This window comes from Dryobates pubescens, chromosome Z (genome assembly GCF_014839835.1).
Source record: "Dryobates pubescens isolate bDryPub1 chromosome Z, bDryPub1.pri, whole genome shotgun sequence".
Taxonomy (NCBI): Eukaryota; Metazoa; Chordata; class Aves; order Piciformes; family Picidae; genus Dryobates; species Dryobates pubescens.
In genome coordinates, this window is record NC_071657.1 from 41314620 (window position 1) to 41341395 (window position 26776).

Genomic DNA, 26776 nt, shown 5'->3' on the forward strand with positions numbered 1-26776 from the left:
AACTTGCTGAAGGAAGCTCCAGAACCAAAAAGTCTTCCAGATAACAGATCATTTTTAAATTTCACCATAAAGCAACAATATCCTGCATTCCCCAATGGCAATTCACATACCGAAAGCACAAAACCCCCAGAATCAGCTTACCAGAAGCCTTTAAAAAAAAATATCACTCAGCATGCCGGTATTTTTGTTCATACTTTCCCCCAATAGAAGTACATTTTGTTATGACCACTGTACAATAAACCAGAGTTCCAGATATTTTGATTGCTTCGAGCCCACTGTACCTGCTCTTTCTTGTCCAGATGAATTGTCCTTTAAAGCTTTAATGCATCCATTATGTACAAGCTCTCCCAAACGTCTAAGATCTGTCTCTGATTTATCAACTAGCTCAGCATCTCTAGCTACAGCATCTAACCTGCAATAAAAGAGATGCACATTTTTATAGCTCTAAAACTTCAGTAACTGTGAACAAATCTTTCAGTCTGAAAGTAAAGAAATTATCAGATTAGTTATCAGTCATCTGCACATGCTATGCTGTATAAAATTTTGATCCAAGGGAAAAAAATAAAGTGATTCAGGTATGAGAGGACAATACAAGGTTGGTAAAGGACCCTAAAGAATGTGAGGAGTTAAATTATGTATCCTTGAGAAGAGAAGAAATCATTATATATATTACATTTACATAGATCATCAATACTTTTAAATGTAAATAAGGATGGGAAGCTTTCTTCAAATAGGGAAAATTAAAGAAAGCTTAAGAAAAATAAGGAAAACACATAACTAACTTTGACAGTCAGTGGACAAACTGATAGGCTTTCAAACTATTAAACAAGGTAACTGAATGATTATCCCCAATGAATATTTGATGAGACCGCAAGTATAAAAACAGTGGGTAAGCAGTCCTGCAAACTGAAAGGTTTGTTTTGTGGGTGTTTGCACACATACTATACATGAAAAGGAAAGATAATAAATGAAAGTCATGTTACATTAAAGTCAGTGACTAGATATTTTTCTCTTTAAGGTTTCTTGGTGTACTGTTTTGATTTTTATGAAAACAAGGCTCCAAGTTGCAGCACAAGTAATAATAATGTTTACCTTTCAAGAGGGCCACCAAATTTCTTGTAACTCTTGATAAACCTAGTAATTAAAATAATAAATATAAATAATTAAAATTATTTTGCCATTTAAATACATGCTTAACATTACTTCGGTGGCAGTTATTACCCTTATAATGTAATGTGGATAAGGGGGGGAAAAAACCCCAAAATAAAATACAACACAGAGTAGGGAAGCTTAGTATATCCAGATACCCAAACGCCAAGAGTTTTCTTGGTCTACCAACTGATGTAAATAAAGCAATAGAAAGTTAATTTGTTTTAGAAATTGCTTTATTCACTTGATGAGACAGAATGTTCAGGAGCTGGATATGCCTAATCATAAAAATTTAACGTGGATTTACAGTAAATAATGATTTCATAAATTATGTTATGCCTTACATAGTAAAAGGAACAATCTGTACCAGGTGAAGATTTTGAAAAATAAGACATGAAAAGATACTCTCTGTAGGAATGTGTAAGTGATGAAAAGAGACTTGAGATTACGTAGGATAGGAAAGAAATAAAATAACTATATAAAACCATTAAAACCACCAAGAAATATCATTTCCTTAATCAAGGCATCAAAATGCTAGTGCAAACACAAGAATATCCTTGAAAAAAGCAACTATTTCTGTGTTGTTAGATGAAATGGAAAGGCAAAGTGGATCTTTAAAGTTATTCCTGTAACCAAAAATATGCTGAAAGCTTTACAGCATTTGAGAAGCAGGGATATCTAAATTTCAGAAGCAAAGTAGTATTTCACCAACCCAAAAGCTAAACCAAAACAATTCCTCTTCCTTTTGCAACTATTTTACCACCAAATATTGAAGGGACCTGCTGTACAAGACCCAAACAGCCTATTTTTTAGTTTAAAAAAAACAAACAAAACCAAATATGTAACATTAATTTATTATCAGGAACTTTAAAAAGAAAACAGAATCTAGTCAAAGTTTTGTAGTTATTACCAGAAAAGATTTACATACTCTTTCAGCATGACAGTTTTTAGATAAAATGGTGGGGAGCGTATTATTTTGCTTGTTTGTCAAAAGAAAAGCTCCGCTGGTATAAACAGTTAATCAGTGCCCTCATGGTCTGCAGGAATCAACACATTTAAAACAATCAGGGATATTTTTCAAAACTAGTTTTACCACTCATTAGAATGGGTGCAAATTGTTGACCACGTCAGTAACACAAACTACACAAGGTAAAATATTAGATGTCTAGAAAAGAAAAAAAAAAAATTACGACATTTAGGAAAAAGAGAGTTTAATGTGCTTTCAAGCTCTATAATAGCAATTAAAAAAACCTATATTGTCCCTTTGAATATGCATGACCACTCCACATCTTACCGCCTGATCTCTGCATCACTAAACCCTTTAATAGTTTCCCGAGGAATAGTTCGTGGTCGTCCACGCTTTTTTGGCCGTTTTCTTTCTGAGATGGAATCACTATCAGATCCAGAGTATCTCCTGCTCCTACTGCGCCTCCCTTCGCTTCCATTGAAGCTGATCTGGAATTTCAGAGTAAGTAATGCAAAACTATGTGATTAACAAGCTATTTATAAACAGAGTTTTACCTAGCTTGTAAAAAATGCATTCAGAAAACTAACAAACAGCCAGATTAAATAACCTAACAACCACCTCTAACAAACAAACTAAATCAAGAGCAACATAGAAGTACAAGTGAGTCAGAACTAAGAAAAACCTGTTTTGCACAGTTTCTCATCCTTGGGAGCATGTATATTTCTTCAAGTTCTTTTTGTCTTTCCTCCTCTTCTATTCTTCGCCGATGGACTTCTGGAATTATTTCTTCCCAATTTCTTGAATTTCTTTCTGGTTCCAACTCAATATCATCCTCATCCATATTGGAAAAGTTGGCCACCTTGTATAACAGAACGAAAGTATTTTCACAAGTTTTACAAATTATTTTAAAAAGACTGAGCATCTAATATTTTAAGAAAACTAAATTTTTTATGCATTTTATGATTTTTATATATAATGGTTTTATGCTATATAAAAATTTCATGCATACAAAATGCTTCATGAAACAGTCTCTAAATCAAGTATTTTGTTCATTTATGAAACAGACTCCATGCAACATAGGCTAAGATGAGAAAATATGAGAACCTTTTTCTTTTAGAAGTTGACTAAAACAGATGCATAAGGGAACACTTCGCTTATAAAAGATTGTTCTTGAACTTCCCTCAACACAGGGCTAACAAAATTTGACTGCCTGAGTTAACTGCAAACTATAGTAATACAAAACTAAACATTAACACACTGTGGAACTCAAAATATGTTGCAAATGAATTATCATGAGAAGGGCTACTTAGTAATCTGCTAAGATAAACAGATACCTCATGCTCTACATTTTTTTTTTGCACACAAATATGTCTAAAAAGTAACACTTAAAATATCTTGCATCCAAGTTTACTTCAGGGCTTAAAGCTATTTCTAGAATCAAAGAAAGAAACGCAGACTTTTTATTTTGCATTCAGCAATGGCACAGCTGCTTATCAAGTGCAGTAAAATAAAATATGAAACTCCCTGGAATTCTTATTATTAGCAGATCAACAAAATGTGTAATATATTTTTAAATGCTTACATTAATGGTATGTAAGCTGTACAGAAGAAAAGTCATTTAATTAGAACGGCATATAGAGTTGACTTAGAGTTATTTAGTTCTTAAGAATGAAGAGATGGACATGTGACAAAAGAAAAATACTATAAATACAAAGGAGAGTGTAGTTACAGTAGGAAGGAAGAAACAGAGCAATACCTTGAATTGTGAAAGCAACTCATCTCCTACAGTTAATGGACCTGGCTCGTTTTCCCGAGTTTCAGCCCTCTTCAAGATTTCATCTATATCCATTTCCTGAAGAAGAAATTGTTTCACTTTACAGTTAGGTAATTCATACACATTTTCAGTTGTTTCATCTCTCTATCTAGTACACAAACACGGCTTACCTGGGGCTCCTGTTCTTCCCCTTCAGGTTCTTTAAAAAGTTCCTCTGCACCAAACTTCAAAATTGCTGATAATTCCTCCTTATTAAAAGGTGTTGAGCTGAAATAAAGGATGTTTCAAGAGAACATCTTCATAACTGTAATCTTAATAAACTGAAAAGGTTCTCAGTGATCATGAGTCAAGCTTTATTTTTACTGCTAAATAAAAACTATATACTTCAAATATATATTTAATATGCAAGTAACAATGTAAAAAGACAATATTCATTACAGTTTTACTTTTTCAACCTTATTTTTCCATTCATTAACCAAGTGAAATAACTTATATTTTTACTTAATTGTCAGACATACCTTAGCGTAAAATGATATGGAAATAAATACAGATACCTTGAAGGAGTAGAGCCTGTATGTAGTACAGTTTTCCCTGTAGTGTCCATTCTCTGAATTACTAAATGATCTAACACCATCTTCTTCTTGGCTCTTTCAAGAATATCTTCTTCTACTGATCCTTTTGTGACGAGCCGATAAATATTAACCTTTATATTTAAAAAAAAGTAAGCAACAAGGAGAAATCTCAGTTTTCATTATGTATCTTCTGACTGGTTTGAAATCTTAAATAGTAGCTCAATTATGTTGCCATAGACTTCACATTAAGTGTTAAAGAAACCAATAAAAAAAGCAGAGAGAAATTTCTAGATGTGTCTTTTTTAAAACTTCAGTGACTTGGCACACATTGTCACAGGTGAAACTGTTTCTTGGAGAAGACACAAAGTAATAATTTGAATTACAGCAAACTTAAGGAAGGGGAATGTGCCTGAATCAGTTATTTTCTAAAATGACGTCATGCCAACGAACATCAGACAGGCAAGAGTCACAACTCTTCTCCCCTCTCCCATCCATATACCATAGCTGCCAATATTCTCTCCCCCTATTTGGAAACTTAAACCCCCCTGAAGGTTAAACAAACATTACTAACATTTTTGGACATATACAGCAGTTCCCCTTAAAAACACATGAAGGCTGAACAATGCAGACAGAGAGAGGGTAGCTACCACAGGGAACCCTTCAAGACTGAAGCTTAAACATGAACATGCATACCTGCTTCTTCTGACCAATCCTGTGTGCTCTAGCCTGTGCTTGCAAATCATTCTGTGGATTCCAGTCAGAATCAAATATAACTACAGTGTCAGCAGATGCCAAGTTGATACCTAATCCTCCAGCTCTAGTAGACAGTAAGAAGCAGAAGTCCTGAAATAATTAAATAAAAAAATGGTTTCATATACAATAGTCTTAAAAGAACCACTATGACACTTATTGATGCCATCTGTGGCTCACAATAAAAAAATTATACACTGAAATAGAAGAGAATAGAATTAACCAGGTTGGAAAAGACCTTTGAGATCATCGAGTCCAACCCATCATAAAACACCATCTAATCAACCAAATCATGGCACCAAGTGCCCCATCCAGTCTCTTCTTAAACACCGCCAAGTGATGGTGACTCCAACACCTCCCTAGGCAGCACATTCCAATAGCCAATCACTCTTTCTGTGAAGAACTTCTTCCTAACATCCAGCCTAAACTTCCCCTGGTGCAGCTTAAGACTGTCCCCTCTTGATCTGGTGCTGGTTGCCTGGAAGAAGAGACCAACCCCCACCTGACCACAACCTCCCTTCAGGTAGTTGTAGACAGCATTAAAGTTTCCCCTGAGCCTCCTCTTCTCCAGGCTAAGTAACCCCAGCTCCCTCAGCCTCTCCTCATAGGGCTTGTCCTCCAAACCCCTCACCAGCTTTGTTGCCCTTCTCTGGACATGTTCTAGCAACTCATCTTTCCTAAACTGAGGGGCCCAGAACTGGACACAGGACTCAAGGTGTGGCCTAACCAGTGCTGAGTACAGGGGCACAATGACTTCTCTGCTCCTGCTGGCCACACTATTCCAGATATAGGCTGGGATGCCATTGGCCGTCTTAGCCACCTGGGCACACTGCTGGCTCATGTTCAGCCAGCTGTCAACCAGTGCCCCCAGGTCCCTTTCTCCATGGCCACTCTCCAGCCACTCTGACCCCAGCCTGTAGCACTGCATGGGGTTGTTGTGGTCAATGTGTAGAACCTGCCACTTAGATGTGTTAAATCTCATGCCCCTGGACTCTGCCCATCTGTCCAGCCTGTCAAGGTCTCTCTGCAGAGCTCTCCCACCCTTTAACAGATCAACACCTGACCCCAGCTTGGTGTCATATGCAAATTTACTGATGATGGACTCAATCCCCTTGGTCCAAATCATCTGTAAAGATATTGAACAGGATGGGGCCCAGCCCTGATCCCTGGGGGACACCACTAGTGACTGGCTGCCAGCTCCTTAGCTGTTCTATTTTTAAAGCTTCATTATGTAAAGTTGTTGTGGTACAGTCCTGTCACTTGAAGACCACTTGAAAAGTGATGCAATCCTCTCCTGCCCACGCACCCTTTCTGAGATTATGAACCAACCTAGGGCAAGTCAGACAGACATTGCAAAAGACACAAGACCAGAACACTAAGTGCCCTTGGTGGTATGTAGGGCTCTTCACTTCCTAGACTTGCACTGCTCTCCCTATCACTCAGAAGTTAATAACCTCCTGATAGCTCAGCACATCAGTATCTGGCTCTTGACATCTGTACTGTGGTTGCAGGCAATAGGAGGGCAATATTAAACTCTGAAGGTCAGCAAGTTCTGAGTCTGCGTAACTGTCAAATAATACTGAGGAGGGCCGGAGCAGAGAAGTAGTTGAGGAAAGTCAATTATCTTGGACACTATAGTGATCCCAAAGTGAGACCACTTGAGCTCTCCTGGATCACAGCAAGCAGTGTCCAGCATCTTCCCTGAGCTGGGACCCCTCTCTGGTATGAAGTGCATGAAGAGGCCAGAAAAAACCCAGCCTCCTCATGACTCAATTGTAATCTGTTGAGAACGCTGAAGCATTTTCAGTGTTTGTATTGAACTGGAGAAGGAAATTTTAACTCTGCTTCCTTCTCTTTTATCAACTTCTCAACTAAATAAGCTATCAATCTTAAAATTCAGAGAAGAAAGAATACCTACATATTCACAATTTGCTCACAAAGAATGGATAGAAATCAATTCTTCATTATTTTACCCGCACAAGTAACTGTGGCAACAAATGAAGATATTTGATTAGAGATCGTTAGTTTTGCCTATTGCCAAAAGATGTTTCGGATACTAACTGCTTGTCTCAGTTCAATGCTTTTGTAAACAGTTAAGTTCTTCTAAGCAAGGAATCGTAGGTTAAATTTCTGTAGCATTTAGAAAGCAATTAAAATTAGTTTGGCAGAGCTTTAAAAAAAAAAAATTATTTACACAACTGATTAAATACTACTTCCTTAGTTTTCTCAGTCTTAATTTTCTGTGCAATGTTTTTTTATATTTCCATGTTGGGGGGGAAAACTCTGTGGAGAAAAAAAATACCATACCTCTGATCCTTCTGCATTAAAATGATCCAGTGCTTGTTTCCTCAATTCCCCTTTTATTGATCCATCAAGTCTCTAAAGAGATTGAACACTGTATTTAAAATCAGAGCAACTTAAATTCTCAACAGCCAAAACTGTTATGTGAAGGAAAAAAAAAGCAGTAATGCAATACCTCACATAACCTTTTAATTGATCCATTTTCTTTCACAATATCATTTAACATACAGAAATTTCCAATGTTTCTTGAAAAAGAACACATTTTCTTAAGCAAAATATTTACAGGAAGATTACATAATCACAGAACAGTTGAGGTTGGACAAACCTCTGGAGGTCATCCAGTCTAACTCCCCTACTCAGGTGAGGACAGCTAAAGCAGGTTGCCCTAAGGTCATGTCCTTGAATGTTACAGAGAATGTTAAAGAAGTTCATTAACCTTTCCTTTACTCTGAAAAGAGCACTGGAACAAGTGTCCCAGAGGTTATTCTTATACTCAAGATCAAAGCTTCTTGTCTACCACCATAAAGATTCTTACCTGAAAAGGAAACTGACGATACTTCAGATACTCTGCTAGGATATCAAGCATCCTCACCATCTGTGAGAAAATCAAAACTCTGTTGCCACGTTCTCGCAGACGAATCAGTAGCTTGTCAAGAAGGATGAGTTTCCCGCTGCTACGTATTAAATGCTACAAAACCCAAGAAAGACGTATTATAAAGTACGTTTACGCACTGCAGTGGGTCAGATAATTCATTTGAGGTTTGCTTTTCCTTCTATTGCTGTAGTAGGAAGGGGAAAAAAAAAAGGCAAAGAATTCTGATGTTTCAAAAGTGCATACAACATACAGACTCTTTGAACTATTCCAACCCATTAAATCCAGGTAGCCAAGGCAACACTGCTATACCAATGAGTATGAAAGTTCACTCCAATTTTAGTTTAGTTGATTCTACCTGAAATCAAAAGGATTACTCGTTTTACTAAATGACATGTTTTTAAAGGAAATTCATTTAAGTCCCTCTCAAAGTCACATCTGCACATCTCAACAAAACATGAAGTAAAAGGGCTTACACATGTATTCAGCTATGATATAGACCCAAGTTCTTTTCTGCAAAGTCAAAAAATAAAATTTGGTAACCAATAAAATACAAGACAAAAATAAAAATCACCTTTAGAAACATTTACATTGGTATAAAGTGCATCAACAAGAGTTTTCTTATCTCCTGCTACGCTTCTCAACTGTTTTGGTATAAATATTAGTTTAAAAACCCCAAACAACAACAAACCACCTTTTGTGGTGGTGGTAACTGTTTTCATTTGTTATAACTACAGTAACAAGATCAGATTGAGCTTTGGATACTTGTTGCTTTCATTTCCTTTTACTTCCCCTGTTGGTGGACTTACAGAGAACAGTTATTTGATTACAAAAAAGGCTTAAAAGCATCCTGCAGATCACTTTTCTGCAATCACATAGAGTGCTGGTGTATCACTGCCAGTCACATACATTCCACTCACATTACATTTACCTGCTTTATTTCACTTGGGTCTCAACTTTGTTTTGCAGGAAAATACACTGTCAGTTTCAAAGTATTTTCTTTTCCTTTTGAATGTAATTAAAACCAAGAATATTTTAGTGAGTGCATTATCTGTCAGTTACTTGGTTCCAATTAAGAAACAAAAAAATTTACCTCTAAAACCCAGGATGCTCATTTTCTGAAGAACTGTTTTTAATTAACAAACTACCAGAGCATTAAAAAATTGTGTGACTATTATAGATGTAAAAGAGACTACCTTTTTTTATTAATTAAAAGGTGACATTACCTGTAAGGCCTCCTGTTTATTATAGAATTCATTATCATCTGGTGGTTTAATGAGGTAGCAATGGTTACAACACTTCTTGAGTTCCATCATGATGTTCAAAAAGCCTGAGGTACTGCCTTTTGAACCTTTACTGAGGGCTTTATAATTCCTGGTTAAAATCCACCTATGACATAAATTGTAGAATGTAAGTAATTTCTAACCATATGTGGATGCGAGACAGATGCAAGCTCTCAAAATAGAAACAAGTTTAAAAAGAAAAACACCAAACAACAAAAAACACAACCAACCAACCAACCAGCTCCCAAATAAATGTACAAACACACCACAGAAAAGAAGGTACATGAATAGACATTAGGCTAGTGGCATTCTTGAGAATTCATAGAATTCTACTGTTGGGAAACACTAGAAGCCTTAAGCTCAAGTTGCATGACCAAAACTACTATATTCAGCATTCATGTAGATACAGCATTAAATCAGCACAATTTAAAAAAAAAAAAAAAAAAAGAAGAAAAAAAACCAGACAGACAAGTGTTGTTACTTGTAATATTGCTTCTGCAATGCACTCATTTCCATCCTCAGAATTTGCTCAACTTTAGCAGGTAAAGATTTTTCTACATCCTTTTTTACTCTTCTCAGGAGAAATGGTTCAAGTTCTTTGTGAAGACTTGCATAACCATACTCTCTCCCTTTGCCATGCTCTTCCTCAAAATCTTCCCAGGAGGAAAACCTTCACCAGAAAGAGTACAAAGTAGTAGTGGACTGAGTGAGAATGACATGAAAAAGGCAAAATTCAAGAAAGGTAACACAAACATAGAACACATATATAAATATATGAGTATATACACATCTGGATTTCTTCCCAATTCTTGTTGTTTGATTTACCTCATTTCTGAACTTTCATATCAAGACATTCCAAATACTTTGTCTATATACAAAAAGAAAGGAATTTTCCCAAAAACAATGACAGAATGAAATCTGAAATTTAACCTCCACAGTGGAAAACTCAACATTTTTCTTTTTTCATAAGGAAAAAGAACAGTTGCAGAAATTATGTAATTACATTTATCAAGAGCACAATAACAAAGCAGCTGCACAGCTGGAGGGTCTGCAAGAGAACCATACATACATACATACATAATGTGTACTTTTCAACTTGTACAGCCTAGCAGAAGTATAACTAGTCTCTGAACTAAAAGACTAAAGAGAACAGACTATGATCAAATAAAGAATGGGTACTAAACCATCACGTAAACTTCTCAAGAAATGAGCATAATCCATAGCTCAAACTAAACACAGCTATGGACCTTGGTATTTATGACATGTCTGACAGGAATGTGCTCTCACACAAGAACTCTAATTTCATCGTGTGCATAAAAAAAAGTTAGTAGAGTAAGCTTACTGTTATGTAAACTGTATAGGAAAAACATATAAGTGGCTGAACTACAGGATATTTGTCATCTTGGTATAAGTTTATTTTAATTAATAGTACTAACACAGGAAAGCTTCCATTCTATTACCCCAGAGTAAATCCATGCAGGTTTCCTCTTAATTCAAGAGGATGTCTTTTTTCCAGGTTCTGATCCATCATTTTTGTGGACTGCTAAAGTGGAAAAAGCTGTTAACCTCTGCCACGCATTACTTATCAGAGCAGCACGAAAAAAACAAAACCAAACATCTGTTTTATGCAGAATATTTAAATTATCCTTCAGCATAATTCTCTAGATCTACTAAGTCTCAAATCACTGCACTTCACAATAATGCTTGCTTTGGTCAAGTTTGTAAAAAAATTATGTAGAACTTTTCCTTACTTTTCTGGCATGATGAAGTGCAACAAAGACCAAAGCTCTTTGAGGGAGTTTTGCAGAGGGGTTCCAGTAATAAGAAGACGATGGTTAGACTTAAAGTCTATTAAAGTCTTGTACAGAAGAGAGTCGTCATTTTTTAAACGATGAGCTTCATCAACTCCTATGAACGCCCAATTCAGACCACCAAGAAATGACTTAAAGAAATGAAGAACAGGGGAAATGTTACACAAATAAACACACTGCAGAATTTCCAAATTTTATAATCAAGCTATAAATATCATCATCTCTTAGTTTACTTTAATTTACTATGGACAGCTCTACACTTTTAGTACTAATCATGGCTTTTATATTTGCTAGATTCAATGAAAGGCTGCACAAATGCTTCTGGAAAGTACAAATTATGTTCAAATGGGAAAAGGCAGCCAAAAGTCTGACCCACTGTAATCTTTACATGACAGAAAAAATATCATTACTGACTACTTCTCCCCATAATGTGCAAACAAAGTAATTATTTGCTCCTTCACCAAGTAAAAAAATTTCTCTTGAAAAATGGAAAGAGATTATTACTGTAATGAGAATCCCATGCTTAACAAAACAGAAAAAGGCTGAAAGCTTCACCACAGAATGTTAGGGATTGGAAGGGACCTTGAAAGATCACACATACAGAAAATTTAGAATGCTTAAACCCCACCCCAAAAAAAAACCCAAACCATGGACTGTCACTAATTTCAAAAGCTAAAGCTATTACACCCTCCATAAACTTAATGTCCACAAACCAAATACCTACAACTGTCTAAAGACACACTGCAGAGATTATATTTAATTTCTCTGAAGAACTGTTGATTACCTTATCCTTTAACAAAATTTCATATGTTGTTAGTAGTATGTTGAATTTTAATCGTTTGTTCTGTGGATGCATCCATTCATGAGTTCTTATCTACAAAAACAATCAAAAGGGAAAAAAAGAGGAAAAAGGTCTTGTTAACAGTGATTATGTACTGCAGCAATATAAATGTTTAATGACATACAATAATATGATCACAAACAAAGCACAACATGATAACATATATGAGAAATTCTAACCTCTCTAAGCATTCCACAAGTATTTTGTTTGAACTTCTGAATAAATGCCAAAAAATTATTACAAAACATTTTTCACTTTAATAAGATTATAACCATTCAGAAAATACATTAAGAAAACAATTCAACCTTTCAGAAAATCATGACTGGCTTGTTTGAATTTTCACTATATGCACCTAAATAATAATCTTGCATTTGAAAACAGATTGTCTTCTGCAATAACACGTTTTTAATCTTGTTCACTATCAAGCAGGAAAGAAATCTTTCACACACATATAATCAGATCAAAATCTAAGCATTCCATTTGCATCTTAGACACGCAGCCCTTTCCTAAGTGCTTGCTTAGTCCTAATCAAAATATTGCAGATTATCAGAGGACAAGAATCTGAAGCAATCTTGTTTATTTACCAGCCTTTCCAATGACACAAAGAAATACTCACCATATTTCTGCTAGTTACATCTCCTAAGTAAACTACAGCGTTCATCTGAGGAGCCCAAGTTTGAATCTCTCTTTGCCAAGATGTCAAAGTAGAAAGTGGCACGACGAGCAAGAAAGGCCCATATAATTGATGTTCGTGAAACAGGTAGTTCAGAAAGGAAATGGTTTGTATTGTTTTACCAAGACCCATTTCATCTGCAAGAATACAGCTATTCCCTCTAAAAAGATAATAAAATAGCAGTTTAGGGGGGAGGTAGAGAGGGGGAGGAATTGGACAAAAAGAAATATTTTTTGAGCATAAAATCCATTTATACAAGTTTTCAAGATTTTGTAACCATGCATCTTGGTTTTCCATAAAAACAACTTCCACACATCCTCCTTCTCAAATTAAATAAACAAAGCTTACAAAATCCTTGAAAATACTACTTATGAGTCTAATTTAAAAACTGTAACACTAATGCTGACATTCCAGATGAGTTTCCCATTTCACTGGTTTAGGTTTGTTTCTTTTTTTTGTAAACATAACATATTCCCATACGGCATTAAAAGCACAGCAACAACAGAGCTTAGATGTTTTGTTTGTTCGTTGGAGTTTTTTTCTGAGAATGACCATGGAACTATTAAGCTTTGGTACTATTTAGAGCAAGACCCCTACTTTGAGTGTATTGCATGAAACCCTCCACTATTAAACACACAATCAAAACCCATCCAACAACAACAAAAACACACACAGAAAAATCAAAGCTTTACAAACACTTGCAATTTACAAACAGAAAAAATAATTTCAAAGTATACTTACTTGCACCATGAGTGAGCTAGCCAATTCAATCCATTTAACTGATAATCCCTTAACTCTAAACTTTCATGTCCTCCAATGTAAGATGGTTGCTTCTTTAGTGCAACAAACCTTGGTCTCTGTTTCAGAACCTGTCAAAAGCAAATTGATCATCAGTTATACTACTGACTGAAGTTACCAAAAAAGTCTTCCTACAGAAATGAAATCCCCTATAGTAAGGAACTCACTAAGTCTAGTCATTACCCATCAATGAAAACCAGGTCATATAAAAACACTAAGCAATTAACAAATTGAAATTAGTTTGATTGCTTATCTAATTTCTTAACAGGAATGACATCAACTCAAAGTGTACTTTTAAAATAAACTACACTATCTGTGCACATCAGTAATTATGGGGGGGGACAGCTACAAAAGCTACTCTTAGTGGTATTTTCCGTATGTATTACTGTGACCGTTTGAGGTTGTGCCTTTAAGAAAGGGACAGTGCTTCTATATGATTGGTGCCTGGAGTTCTTTTGGCTTACAAGATACAGAAATGTGATTTAGAGCACACTCCCAATTGAGATAAGGGAGTTTAAGATTCCAGTGGGTGAAAGAGTAATTTTAAGGAATCCAGTACACTTTCAACAGATTGCCAATGGGCTGGATCCACAGCTCCAGCATCTGTCATGCAGTGATCCATAATGCTCTGGAGAAAGGTGGTGCTCCAGAACACATCCAGTTCATCAAGGATATCATCGTCTGGGATAAAACTGCTGAAGAAGTCTTCGAGAAAGGTAATCAAGTCATTGACATTCTTCTGAATGCAGGTTTCGCCATCAAACGAGACAAGGTGAAAGGTCCTACCACAGAGATCTAGTTTCTGGGAGTGCGGTGGAAGGATGGATGCTGACACATTCCAGTGGATGTGGTAAATAGAGTCTCTACCATGGCAAATCCCATGAACAATCAAGAAACAGTATGTTTCTTGGGAATAGTGGGATTTTGGAGACTGCACATTCCTGGACACAGTCAGATTGTGAAACCTCTGTATGATGTGACTCGAAACAGTTTCCACTGGGGACCTGAACAACAAGCAGCCTTTGACCAGATAAAACAAGAGGTAGTTCAAGCAGTGGGTCTGGGACCTGTTCAAGATGGTCCAGACATTAAGAACGTTTTGTACACGGCTGCAGGTGACAATGGTCCAACCTGGTGCTTGTGGCAAAAAGCTCCAGGTGAGACACGTGGATGACCTCTTGGTTTCTGGAGTAGAGGTTACAGAGGTTCAGAGGCTAATTATACTCCACCAGAGAAAGAAACTCTTGCTGCCTATGAAGGAGTGAAAGCAGCTTCCAAAGTAATTGGAACTGAATCACAACTTCTCTTTTCTACCAGATTACCAGTTTTGAATTGGATGTTCAAAGGCAAGGGTTCCACACCACATCATGCTACAGATTCCACCTGGTCTAAGTGGATGGCTCTGATAACACAGAGAGCTCGAATGGGAAATCTTGAAAGACCTGGTCTGGTGGAGGTGATCACAAGTTGGCCTGAAGGTACCAACTGTACTAAACCTCCAGAGGAGAGTGTAACTCGTGCTGAGGAAGCTCCTCCTTACAATGACTTTTCTGATGATGAGAAGAAATATGCTTTGTTCACAGACGGTTCCTGTCGTCTCGTCGGGAACAAGCGAAGGTGGAAGTCTGCAGTGTGGAGTCCAACACGCCGAGTTGCAGAGGCGAAGGATGGAGAAGGAGAATCCAGTCAGTTTGCAGAGGTAAAAGCTGTCCAGCTAGCTCTCGACGTAGCTGAATGTGAGAGATGGCCAAAGCTTTATCTCTACACCGACTCATGGATGGTGACCAATGCTCTATGGGGTTGGCTAAAGAACTGAAAAAGAATGGCTGGCAGAGGAAAGGAAAACATATTTGGGCAGCTGACCTGTGGCAAGGCATTGCTGATTGAGTTGAGAGAATTCCAGTGAAGGTGAGACACATTGATGCTCACATTCCTAAGAGCAAAGCTACTGAGGAACAGCAACACAACTATCAGGCAGATTTAGCTGCAAGAGTTTCTCAAGTAGATATGGACTCTGATCTTGATCTCGACTGGAAACACCGAGGTGAGATATTCTTAGCTCGGTGGGCTCACGATTCATCAGGACATCAAGGCAGAGATGCAACATACCAATGGGCTCGTGACAGATCCATAGACATTTCCATGGATGCTATCACACAAGTCATCCATGACTGTGACATTTGTGCTGCTATTAAGCAGGCAAAACGAATTAAGCCCTTGTGGTATGGTGACAGATGGTCCAAGTACAAGTATGGTGAAGCTTTGCAGATTGACTACATCACTCTACTACGTTCTCGTTCTGGTAAGCAATACGTGCTTACTATGGTAGAGGCAAACACTGGATGGCTGGAAACTTATCCAGTTCCACGTGCAACTGCACGCAACACCATTCTTGGTCTGGAGAGGCAGATCCTGTGGAGACACGGAACTCCAGAGAGGACTGAGTCAGACAACAGAACTCATTTCAAAAACAACCTTGTGAAGAACTGGGCCAAAGAGCAAGGCATTGAGTGGATATTCCATATTCCTTACTATGCGCCAGCTGCAGGGAAGATTGAATGCTATAACGGTTTGTTGAAGACCACTCTTAAAGCCATGGGGGGTGGATCTTTGAAAAACTGGGAAAAACATTTAGCACAAGCAACCTGTCTGGTGAATAGTAGAGGTTCAGTAAACCAGCACATTCAGATCTGCTGCAGAAAGTAGAAGGTGATAGAGTTCCTGTTGTTAGAGAAAAGAATTTGCTAGGTAAAACTATTTGGGTATTTTCGCCCTCAGGAGCCCTGTCTGAGGGGTGGTTTCAGCTGAAGGTCCGGGTCACACTTATTGGGTAATGCAAGAGAATGGTGAAATTCAGTGTATTCCACAAAGAAATTTAACTTTAGCTGAAAGAGTTTAATTTCAGAATGTTGTACAGATACATCGCATCCAAAGGAAGAATCCATGAGGAATCTACGGTGCACGAATCCTGAGAGCCCTGAGTCAACTGCTTCCCTTTTCTTTGCTTCGTCTGCAGAGAGACAAACTGTTTTCCATTTTCTTGTTTCCTGATTTTCTTGGACTTCTGAAACATCTACATCTGAGGGTAGCCGGAATGGACTATGAACTTTACTTACAAACTGTAAATATTGTTTTAGATTGGATGGACAGTACGAACAGCCAATGAAAATTGTTTAGAAGGGGTGGACTGTGACCATTTGAGGCTGTGCCTTTAAGAAAGGGACAGTGTTGGAACACTCTGGGTGAATGTTTTGGTATCAAAATGAAAACATGACATTCTAAATGAATTTCATTGGTAGACTGGTAGAATGCAACTTTTAGTTCAGTGGGAATTTTTCTCAGTTCCAGCCTGTTCTGCCTTTCCAGCCTGTCTGCTTCTGAGCAAACTAGCCGAAATGACCTTGAGATAAGAAAAACTAATCCCTGCATGTGCTTTTTTGAAGCCTAATAAGAACTCTCTTCCTTAACTGCTTTTCTTTCTCTCTCTTTAACCCCTTTTTGGGAAAAAAGGGAGGTAGGGGGAGAGAGGGGAATACAGGGGGGGAATCCTCCTCTTCCAGAGGAGGGAATTTTGTTGTGTTATTTTCCTTTGCTGTATTATTTCTATATATATTGTAAATACTGTATATATTGTGTTATATATAACCTGCATTACATATATGCTTGTAAATATAGCTTGCTTCTCTGACTGAGTTAGCTGTGGTTTCCTTCTCTGTGGAGGAGGGAGAGCTAGGCCTTCTCTCAATCCACCACAATTACTATGTATCATTATTACTATTCAGAATACAACTGTCAAAAAATATGTCATAATGTCTGGATTCACAGAAGATTTTCAAATTTTCACTACTGCCAACTGATGTGGTGGCTTGAAGCTACCCAGCAACTAAGCCAGCTCCCAGTTGCTTGCTTACTCTCCATTCCAACAGGACAGGGGAGAACTGAAATGGTGAAAGTCAAAAAAACCCAAAAAAACTTGTGGGTCAAAATGAAGTTTACTGGGTGAAGGAAAAGAAATCCAACCAACCAAACCAAAGTGACAGAAGAAAGGGAGTCACACATTAGTTCACAAGCAGGTGATGACCAGCAAGTCTTCAAGCAACAGTCACCTCTGAACATCCTGCTAAGCCCACCTGCTTTTATTGCATGCATAATATTAAACATCCCTTTGGTCAGTTGGAGTCAGCTGTATTGTCTGTGTTCTCTCCTATCCCTTTGCCCACCCCTAATTGTGGCAGAAGAACAGGAAAAAGCCCTGACAATGTGCCAAGTATTGTTCAACAGCAGCCAAAACACTAACGCGTTATCAGTATTGCTGTCACAAATCTAAAAAACGGGCCATACAGGCTACTGAGAAGAAAATTAACTGAATTCCAGTCACACCCAACAAAACTGACTATAAACCTACTGCAAATTACATACTCACCTTGCAGTCCTTAAAGGGAGTTGTCTTGGATTGATTTCTGCTAAAATACTCATCGATGCGTGCCTGAAACTTTTTGGCAATGAGAGCACCATCTTCCCAGCTACATTCTGAATAAGGCAGACCCTGCCACTTACAATAGTAGTCTGGATAACCAGCTGCTGATTTCTGATTTGAGTGAGCTGCAGAAATCCACCAGAGATATCCAATCAGCATTTTACATTTATATCTTATGAAAACATTTGTTTTCAGTAATGAAACAACATAGACTAGCTTCATAGCACAGATAGTATGACAACACTGCTCTTTATCTGGAATTTTGTTTTGAATATTCCTATTCTAAATTCCTATTTCTAAATGCAACATACAAGCAGTGAGCACAGAGAATCCTTGTGACAGTTTTAGGCTGTGCCTTTAAGGAAAGGGACAGCTACTGAACTCACTAGCTGAACGTTTTGGTGTAAAAAGGAAAACAAAGATAATTCTAAACAAATTTCATTGGTAGATCAGTGGGAATGTAACTTTATGGATTTTTAGTTTTAGGTCAATCTGTTTCAGTCTTGGTCTGGACAGCTGTTTTCTTTCTTCTGTGCTTGGCACTGACTTTGGACTAATGAGATACACTTTGACATACACTTTGAACTAACAAAATTTCCCTTAGTATCCCTTTTCTCTCTAACCCCTTTTGGGAAAAAAGGGAGGAAGGGGGAAAGGAGGTTTTGGGGGGAAAACCACCTCCATTGGGAGTGGGGGGGGGGGAGTTTTCTGTGTTACATTTTTTCCTGTATATTTTTGTATATACTGTAAATACTGTATATTGTGTATATATTCACTGCATTTCATCCTGCTTGTATAAACACAGCTCTTTTCCCTTTTGCTTCTCTGAGTGAGTTAGCTGTGGTTTGGGGGGGGAACGACAAAAACTGAACTTCTCTCACTACCACAATTCTCAACACTGTTTTCCGTCTCCAAGTTTGTAACTTACCAATTATTCTTTCCACTATCTGATACTGTTTATGTAGATCATCTGTAAGTTCCTGCTGGCAGTTGTAATATTCCACATCTTCTGGAGAAGCATTTTTCAGCCTGTAATGAGAATTAACACTTACTACATTGTGTAGGTCTGAAACTAAGAAAATTCAGCAACTCTTACATTACTCTGAACTTAAACTTCATAGGTATGTTGCTAAGAGTGCTTCTTCAAAAAAGAAAATACAGAAATTCTTGCTTCTGGCCTACATGTTAATGACTAAGAATCCTTGCTTATCAACAACTACTACAGCCACAGGTTGTACTAGTCATGCAGCTAATTCAGAATACCTGTTCTCAAATCTAAGTCACAAACTTCACAGGGTATTTTCACATCACACTATTCAGGAATATTCTAACTCAATGAGAATCCATCATGACTGAGTTGCTAAAACTCCAACTGTTACTCACTAATAATATTAAACGTGCCGGTAAAACAAAGGGTGACATTAAAACATAGGGACTTCTTCAGGTTTTTGTTCTCAGGATGGAACCTTGGGTTTTCACCATGAAAACTGAATTATTCAATGTAAGCTGAAATGGTTAATGAATCAAGAAAAGTAATCTCTGCAGTGACTGCTGCAGAACTCTGATCAAAGTATAATGACAAAGTTATTAAAAGGTAGTATTTATGACTTTTTTAAAAATTAATGATCCTGTTAAAACTTCAATTATAACATGCATCAAAATCAGGTTCAGAAGACTGTCCTACAGTAGCATGTTAAGAAGACATCAACTTTTCAAGTTTTTGTCTTGCTATTGCATAGACAACTTTTAATTATTTCCTCAAAAAGAATAGGTGTCAAACACAACAGAACATCTGCACTGTTACAACGTAAGTATCATCAAAGTCTACATAAGAATACCCACCATCGTTTTGTTTCTTGATCCTTTTTCTTGTAATTGTCCAGTTTCTTCATTCCTTTAACATTTTGTAGCTTGAGTGTTTCCTCAGTTTCCCAAGTGTTATGAATGTGTGACCAACCTTTCCATTTGATCAGATACTGTATTTCCCCTGTCTCCTTTAACTTTTCAAACCCAGCATTTGGGTCACCATCTGCCTCAACTGCATAGATGGTGGTTGCAGCACCTGTGGCTGAGAAAGAAACCACATCATAAGCCTTAAATAAGTGCAGTGTAGAAAGCAATCAGTGATACTTTTAGTGGATACATGTGAATGGTGCCACATCCAGTTGGAGGTCAGTCACTAGTGGTGTCCCCCAGGCACTAGTGCATAAATATCTTTATTGATGATCTGGATGAGGAGACTGAGACAGTAGTCAGTAAATTTGCAGATGATATCAAGTTGGGAGCAGGTGTTGGTCAGTTAGAGGGTTGAAGGGCTCGCCACAGGGACCTTGACTGGAGGGACAGATGGTCAGAGTCCAACATGATGGCATTCAAGAAGTCCAAGTGCCAGGTTCTACACATTGGCCACAACAACCCCATGCAGTGCTACAGGCTGGGGTCACAGTGGCTGGAGAGCAGCCAGACAGAAAGGGACCTGGGGGTACTACTGACAGCCAGCTGAATATGAGCCAGAAGTGTGCCCAGGTGGCCAAGAAGGCCAATGGCATCCTGGCCTGCATCAAGAATAGTGTGGCCAGCAGGAGCAAGGAAGTCATTGTGCCCCTGTACTCAGCACTGGTTAGGCCACACTGAGTCCTGTGTCCAGTTCTGGGCCCCTCAGTTTAAGGACACTGAGACTCTAGAACATGTCCAGAGAAGGGCAATGAGGCTGGTGCTTGAGCACACACCCTGTGAGGAGAGGCTGAGGGAGCTGGGATTGTTTAGCCTGGAGGAGTCTCTGGGGAGACCTTTTAGCTATCTACAACTACCTGAAAGGTGGCTGTAGCCAGGAGGGGGTTGGTCTCTTCTTCCAGGCAACCAGTACCAGAACAAGAAGACACAGTCTCAATCTGTGCCAGGGGAAGTTTAGGATCAGGGTGAGAAGAACTTCACAGAGAGAGTTGCTAGCCATTGGAATGGGCTGCCCAGAGAGGTGGTAGAGTCACCATCCCTGGAGGTGATTGGATGTGGTACTTGGAGCCATGGTCTATTAGTCATGAGGTCTTGGGTGACAGGTTGGACTTGAAGATCTTTGAGGTCTCTTCCAACCTTACTTAATTCTATGAGTCTATGACTGTTTAATATTTACACCTCTTGTATCATTATTCTTATTGAAACAATCACAACAAATATGTTAAAAGAAATTAAAAACTGCAACCAGAACTGCTTCTAACCTACTGTATCTTTTCTCATGAGATTTTTCTTTGCATTCCCAGTTTTTAAAGTCATCACCTGGGAACACTCCACTAACAGTGCTGTGTTGTCTTGTGTTACATTGTTCTCATCTCTGAGCACACACAAGACATCTGGCACTATGCTTAGTCTGCCTTAAGACATAAACGTCCCATTATCAGGGATGGCATAAATCTATTTCCTCCTAAAGATATTTCACTACTTTATCTAGCTTTATTATCTTACCTAGGAAATTTTTTAATTAAGTACAGTCTGTACTACAGATAAAGCATACTAGCATCATGAAAGAGGCTCATTTCTGAGGACAGCCAGGTCAGAAAATGAGCCCAGCAAGCTGCAGGGGCCAGATAAAACCACAGAGTGGCAAAAGCAAAAGACAGCAGCATAAGCAGCAATATCTGGTCAGGAAGAATATAAAAAGCTTAGTCTTTGACCCTAGCAGTAACACTATGCTCTGGAGCAGGATATGGGGACAACATAGTGGGAAGAAGGTAGAAATTTTAGAGACTGGGTATAACCACTAGATAAAGGGAGCTCTGAAGTGAAAGAAGCACAATGTTTGGGGCTTTTTTTGTGAGTTTGTTTTTATAATTAGAACCCTAGCTTGCAGACTCAAACACATAAGCTGAACTGCTAGATGCTGCATCCTGTTATTGTGAAATAACACACACCTACCACTATTCACAAATACTTTGAAGTTCACATGCAAAGTGTTCCACCAAACTTTGGATGTATCCTGTAGTCATTCCACACACTAATATATTGAGACAATTTGTAAAGCATTGATAACATTATCTGCAGCAAGCTAGGTTCAGGTCACCAGTCAGCTCTCCTATCTCATCCACTTTCTCCACTGTATATGCTGATCAAGTATCACTAAACTGTACGAACAGTGGTGTTAAGAATATGGTATGAATTGTTGCAATACAGAGGCACCTTCCACTTCATTTTTATTTTCTAATTAAGCATGCAATTCTTCTACATTTTACTTTGCAATATGTAATAGGGACTTAAAAAAGGAACATCCTTATGAACATGAAAGACAAAACAAGGTGACTTTTTGGTAACTTTCAAATTACTGCTGTTTACAAACCCCACAGGAAATCCACAGCTGAGAACATGTACTGAGAGTGCATGACAACAAACTTCAGCATCTTAAGAACACTGCCAAAAAAAATGTAAAAAAAAAATAAATTAATAAATACCTCCTTTTCTGCCAACTCGGCTATCCATGAACTTCTCTATGGTTTCAAACTCATCTTCTTCAGCTTGAGGGACATCTTCTCCACAAACTTCCAGCAAATCATCAGAATCTGTCTTGGTTTCTTCAGCTTCTTTGTAACTAATGTTGACTGTTGCCTGGCGACGAGATCCTCTCTTATCATAATCATCATCATCATCTTCCTCCTCATCCCCTGATGACTCAAGGTGCCTCTTTTTCAGTCCTGCACTTTTCTTCCCACTTTTTGGCTTAATTCTTTAAGACAGTAAGGTATGAGACACAACAACGATGTTTCAAAAGGGACAATTTTTTAAATAGTCTGTATTGCTTTCTGAATACATGCATCTAATAAATGCTCAGTTACTCCACTTTCCATTGCAACAGGCAAGAAAAGGTATTCACTAAACCCCATTAAAATATTAACATCTTAGCTTAAAACCCATCTTTTTTAAATAAGTATCAGTATTTTCATTCATATGTACAGTACTAGTAAATTCTCAATAGCTTATTAAAAATAGTACCAGGGTATCCAAATGAATGACTTACCTGTTTGGAGGTTTTCGGCTTCTGACCTTGTTTTTTGGTTCATAGTCAGATTCACTCTCTTCACAAGTACTTTTCTCCCTGTCTTCCTCTGATTCAGAATCAGAACCAGTTCCTGATCCTGATTCTGACATTTGCCAGTCTTCACTGTACATATTGAAAGACAAAAGAGAATAGAGTAACTTAGGTTGTGGGTTGTTTTTCTTTTTGTAGTCAGGCATTCATTCACAGTGTATCTGCTGCAATTTCAGCATTTTACAAGAAAAAGAGTCTGTAATGGTTATTTCAGCTGATGAGACAGAAAATTGTTGTCAATGAATAATTAAATGCCCATCAATGATAATAAAAAAAGCCCAGTGGCTTTGAAGGGAGTTGGACTAAGTTTTGTATTATCAAGAAGCAGACTTAAAATTGGAACAAGCCCCTGAATTTCTGTATAGATTTCACCATAAAGAAGTGAGTAAACATGATGTTAAGAAACCAAAGCGCTTAACAAGTATAACTGGAAAGATAGATTTTTATCAGAATGTAAAGATGCTCAAACCATGAAGTCCAGCCATGCTATATTCTGCAGTGTCCCAGTCTGCATCTGGGTGGCAGTCCCAAACATAATACAGGCTGGGCTGAGAATGGCTTGACAGCAGTCTTAAGGACAACTTGGTGCTGTCAGCTGAAGCAAAACTCAGTATGAGACAGCAATGTGATCTTGCAGGCCAGAAGACCAACCATACCCTGGGGCTCCATCAAAAGCAGAAGCAAGTTGAAGGATGTGACAGTGGTCAAGAATGAGGAGAAGGCTGAGGTGCTCAAGACCTTCTTTGCCTTAGTCTTCAGTAGCAAGATCAGTTGTTTGCCAGATATCCAGCACCCTGAGATGGAAGATAGGCATGCAGAGCACAACAAAGCACCCATAGTCCAAGAGGAGATGGTTAGTAACCTGCTGCACCACTTACACATATGTAAGTCAACAGGGCTGGATGACATACCCAAAGGTACTGAGGAAGGTGGTCCAAGTACTCACCAAGCCACTTTCTATCATTTACGAACAGGCCGAGCTAAGTGTGGAAGTCCCAGCTGAGTGAAGATTAGCAAATGTGACACCTATCTACAAGAAGGGCCAAACAGAGGACTCGGGGAACTACAGACCTGTAGTCTGACCTCAGTGCCAGGTTATCCTGAGCATCCATTATGCAGCACATGCTGGGCAAGCAGACAATGAGGCCCAGTCAGCAGAGATTCATAAATGGTAAATCTTGCTTAATGCACCTGACATTCTTCTACAGTAAGGTTGCCAGCTTAAGTTATGAAGAAAAGGCTGTGGATGCTGCCTGCCTGGACTTTAGTAAAGCCTTTGACATGACCTCCCACAGCATCCTCCTGGAGAAACAGGCTGCTTGTGGCTTGGATGAGGGGACAATTTGCTAGACTAAGAACTGGCTGGATGACTGGGCTCAAAGACTGGTGGTGAATGAAGTCAAATCCAGTTGGCAGCCAGTCACAAGTGGTGTTCCCCAAGATTCAGTATTGGCACCAGTTCTCTTTAATATCTTTATCAACAGTTTGGGCAAGGGGACTCTCAGTAAGTTTGCAGATGCTACTAAATTTGGTGTGGGAGTGCTGATCTGTTTGAGGGTAAAAAGGCCTTGCACAGAGATAGGCTGGATTAATGGGCCAAGGTCAGTTGTGTGAGGCTTAATAAAGCTAAGTGCTGGGTCCTGCACTTTGGTCACAACAACTCCATGCAATGCTACAGGCTTGGTGCAGAGCAGCTGGAACATGGCCCAGGAGAAAAGGACCTGGGGCTGCTGGCTGACAGCTGTCTGAATATCAATGTGCTCAGATGGCCAAGAAAGCCAACAGCAGTATGTTGGCCTGCATCAGGAACAGTGAAACTGCACCTTGTTGCAGGAGTGTGCCCAGAGAATGGTAGCAAAGGTTCTAGAGGACAAATATTATGAGGAATGGCTGAGAGAACTTGGATTGTTTAGTCTGGAAAAGAGGAGGCTGAGAGGAGACACTATTACCCTCTATTACTATCTGAAAGGAGTGTGCAATGAGGTGGGAGTTGGTCTTTTCTCCCAGTATCAGGTGATAGAACAAGACAAAATGGTCTGGAATTGTGCTGGGGAGGTTTAGATTGGATATTAGGAAAAAATTCTTCACAGAAAAAATGATTGGGCAGTGGAATAGGTTAACATCATCCTGGCCTGTATTAGGAATAGTGTGGCCAGCAGGAGCAGGGAGGTCATTGTGCCCCTGTACTCTGCATTGGTTAGGCCACACCTTGAGTACTGTGTCCAGTTCTGGGCCCCTCAGTTTAGGAAGGACATCGAGACACTTGAACGTGTCCAGAGAAGGGCAACAAGGCTGGTGAGAGGCCTTGAGCACAAGCCCTATGAGGAGAGGCTGAGGGAGCTGGGATTGTTTAGCCTGGAGAAGAGAAGGATCAGAGGCGACCTCATTGCCCTCTACAACTACCTGAAAGGTGGTTGTAGACAGGAGGGGGTTGGTCTCTTCTCCCAGGCAACCAGCACCAGAACAAGGGGACACAGTCTCAAGTTGTGCCAGGGGAGGTTTAGACTCGAGGTGAGGAAAAAGTTCTTCACTGAGCGAGTCATTCGTCATTGGAATGAGCTGCCCAGGGAGGTGGTGGAGTCGCCGTCCCTGGAGGTGTTCAAGGGGAGATTGGACGTGGCACTTGGTGCCATGATCTAGTTGTGAGGTCTGTTGGAACAGGTTGGACTTGATGATCCTTGGGGTCTCTTCCAACCTTAGTTACTGTGATACTGTGAACTTGAGAGGTGGTGGAGTTGCTGTCCCTGGAGGTGTTCAAGGGAAAGTATTAACATGGCACTTTGGGACATGGTTTAATGGCCATGGTGATGTTAGACTGATGGTTGGACTTGATCTTAGAGGTCATTCCCAACCAAAACAATTTTATGACTCTCTGATTCTCCTTCTCTACTCTGCTCTCTGAGACCCCAACTACAGTACTGCATCAATTCTGGGGTCCCCAAGACAAGAAGGAGCAGGTCCAGGGGAGGACCACAAAGATGACCAGAGAAATGGAGCACCTCCCCTACGTTCGCTTGAAGAAGAAAAGGCTCCACAGAGACCTTTACAGAAGCCTTCCAGTACCTGAAGGAGTCCTACAACAAAGCTGGGAAAGGATGTTTTACAGGAGTTTGTAGCTTTCACAAGAGATTTAAGATAGAAGGGAGATGTAGACTAGATATTAGAAAGGAAGTCTTTGTAGTGGTGAGGAGATACTGAAACAGGTTGCCCAGGGAAGTTGTGAATGCCCGTTCCCTGCAAGCGTTCAAGGCCAGGTGGGATGGGACCGTGAGCAATCTGGCCTAGTGGAAGGTCCCCCTATGTGTAGAATCAGCAAATTTGGCATAGGAATCAAAAATTAACTGGCAGATTTGAGAAATGGCCAGGAAAACTGCAGCAACCTGTGAGTGGCACAGGCTACCTAAAGCTCCCACTGAGCTACCAAATCAGTGCTTCTCAACCAAGCAAAATACCATGACTAAGACACTTCTGACTTAGCAGCAAGACCTTGCTTCTGCTTAACTGAGACCTACTTTGCAACAGGAAAGATGTACCCCATGATGAACAGTATCTTGCTTCAACTCTGTATTTATACAGGCAAATTCCCTCTTAGTAGCTTCACGGAAAAGAAAGGAATAAGAAAGTCTGGTATACGATATTGAAACACTGCTAAATCTTTATAGTAGTATCAGATTTATGTTTCCTTGACCAAGCTGCTAGAGCAGTAGTAACGTT

At 39.0% G+C, this 26776-nt stretch overlaps 1 protein-coding gene across 1 annotated transcript in view; it reads right to left on the reverse strand.

The window, feature by feature from the left end:
- The window catches only part of CHD1 (chromodomain helicase DNA binding protein 1), a 63712-nt gene that overhangs the window by 16863 nt on the left and 20073 nt on the right, over positions 1–26776 (reverse strand). Inside the window, exons 6-26 of the mRNA XM_054177747.1 lie at positions 22991–23134; positions 22428–22699; positions 19831–20056; positions 18917–19017; positions 17935–18113; positions 13455–13582; positions 12657–12873; positions 11984–12073; positions 11140–11330; positions 9870–10058; positions 9332–9494; positions 8049–8201; positions 7520–7591; positions 5156–5305; positions 4445–4593; positions 4061–4157; positions 3873–3968; positions 2799–2975; positions 2444–2604; positions 1093–1134; positions 282–412 (exon numbers count right to left, since the gene is read on the reverse strand). Coding sequence (XP_054033722.1) covers positions 282–412; positions 1093–1134; positions 2444–2604; positions 2799–2975; positions 3873–3968; positions 4061–4157; positions 4445–4593; positions 5156–5305; positions 7520–7591; positions 8049–8201; positions 9332–9494; positions 9870–10058; positions 11140–11330; positions 11984–12073; positions 12657–12873; positions 13455–13582; positions 17935–18113; positions 18917–19017; positions 19831–20056; positions 22428–22699; positions 22991–23134 — 3128 coding nt within the window. The remainder of the gene's footprint in view (positions 1–281; positions 413–1092; positions 1135–2443; positions 2605–2798; positions 2976–3872; positions 3969–4060; positions 4158–4444; positions 4594–5155; positions 5306–7519; positions 7592–8048; positions 8202–9331; positions 9495–9869; positions 10059–11139; positions 11331–11983; positions 12074–12656; positions 12874–13454; positions 13583–17934; positions 18114–18916; positions 19018–19830; positions 20057–22427; positions 22700–22990; positions 23135–26776) is intronic.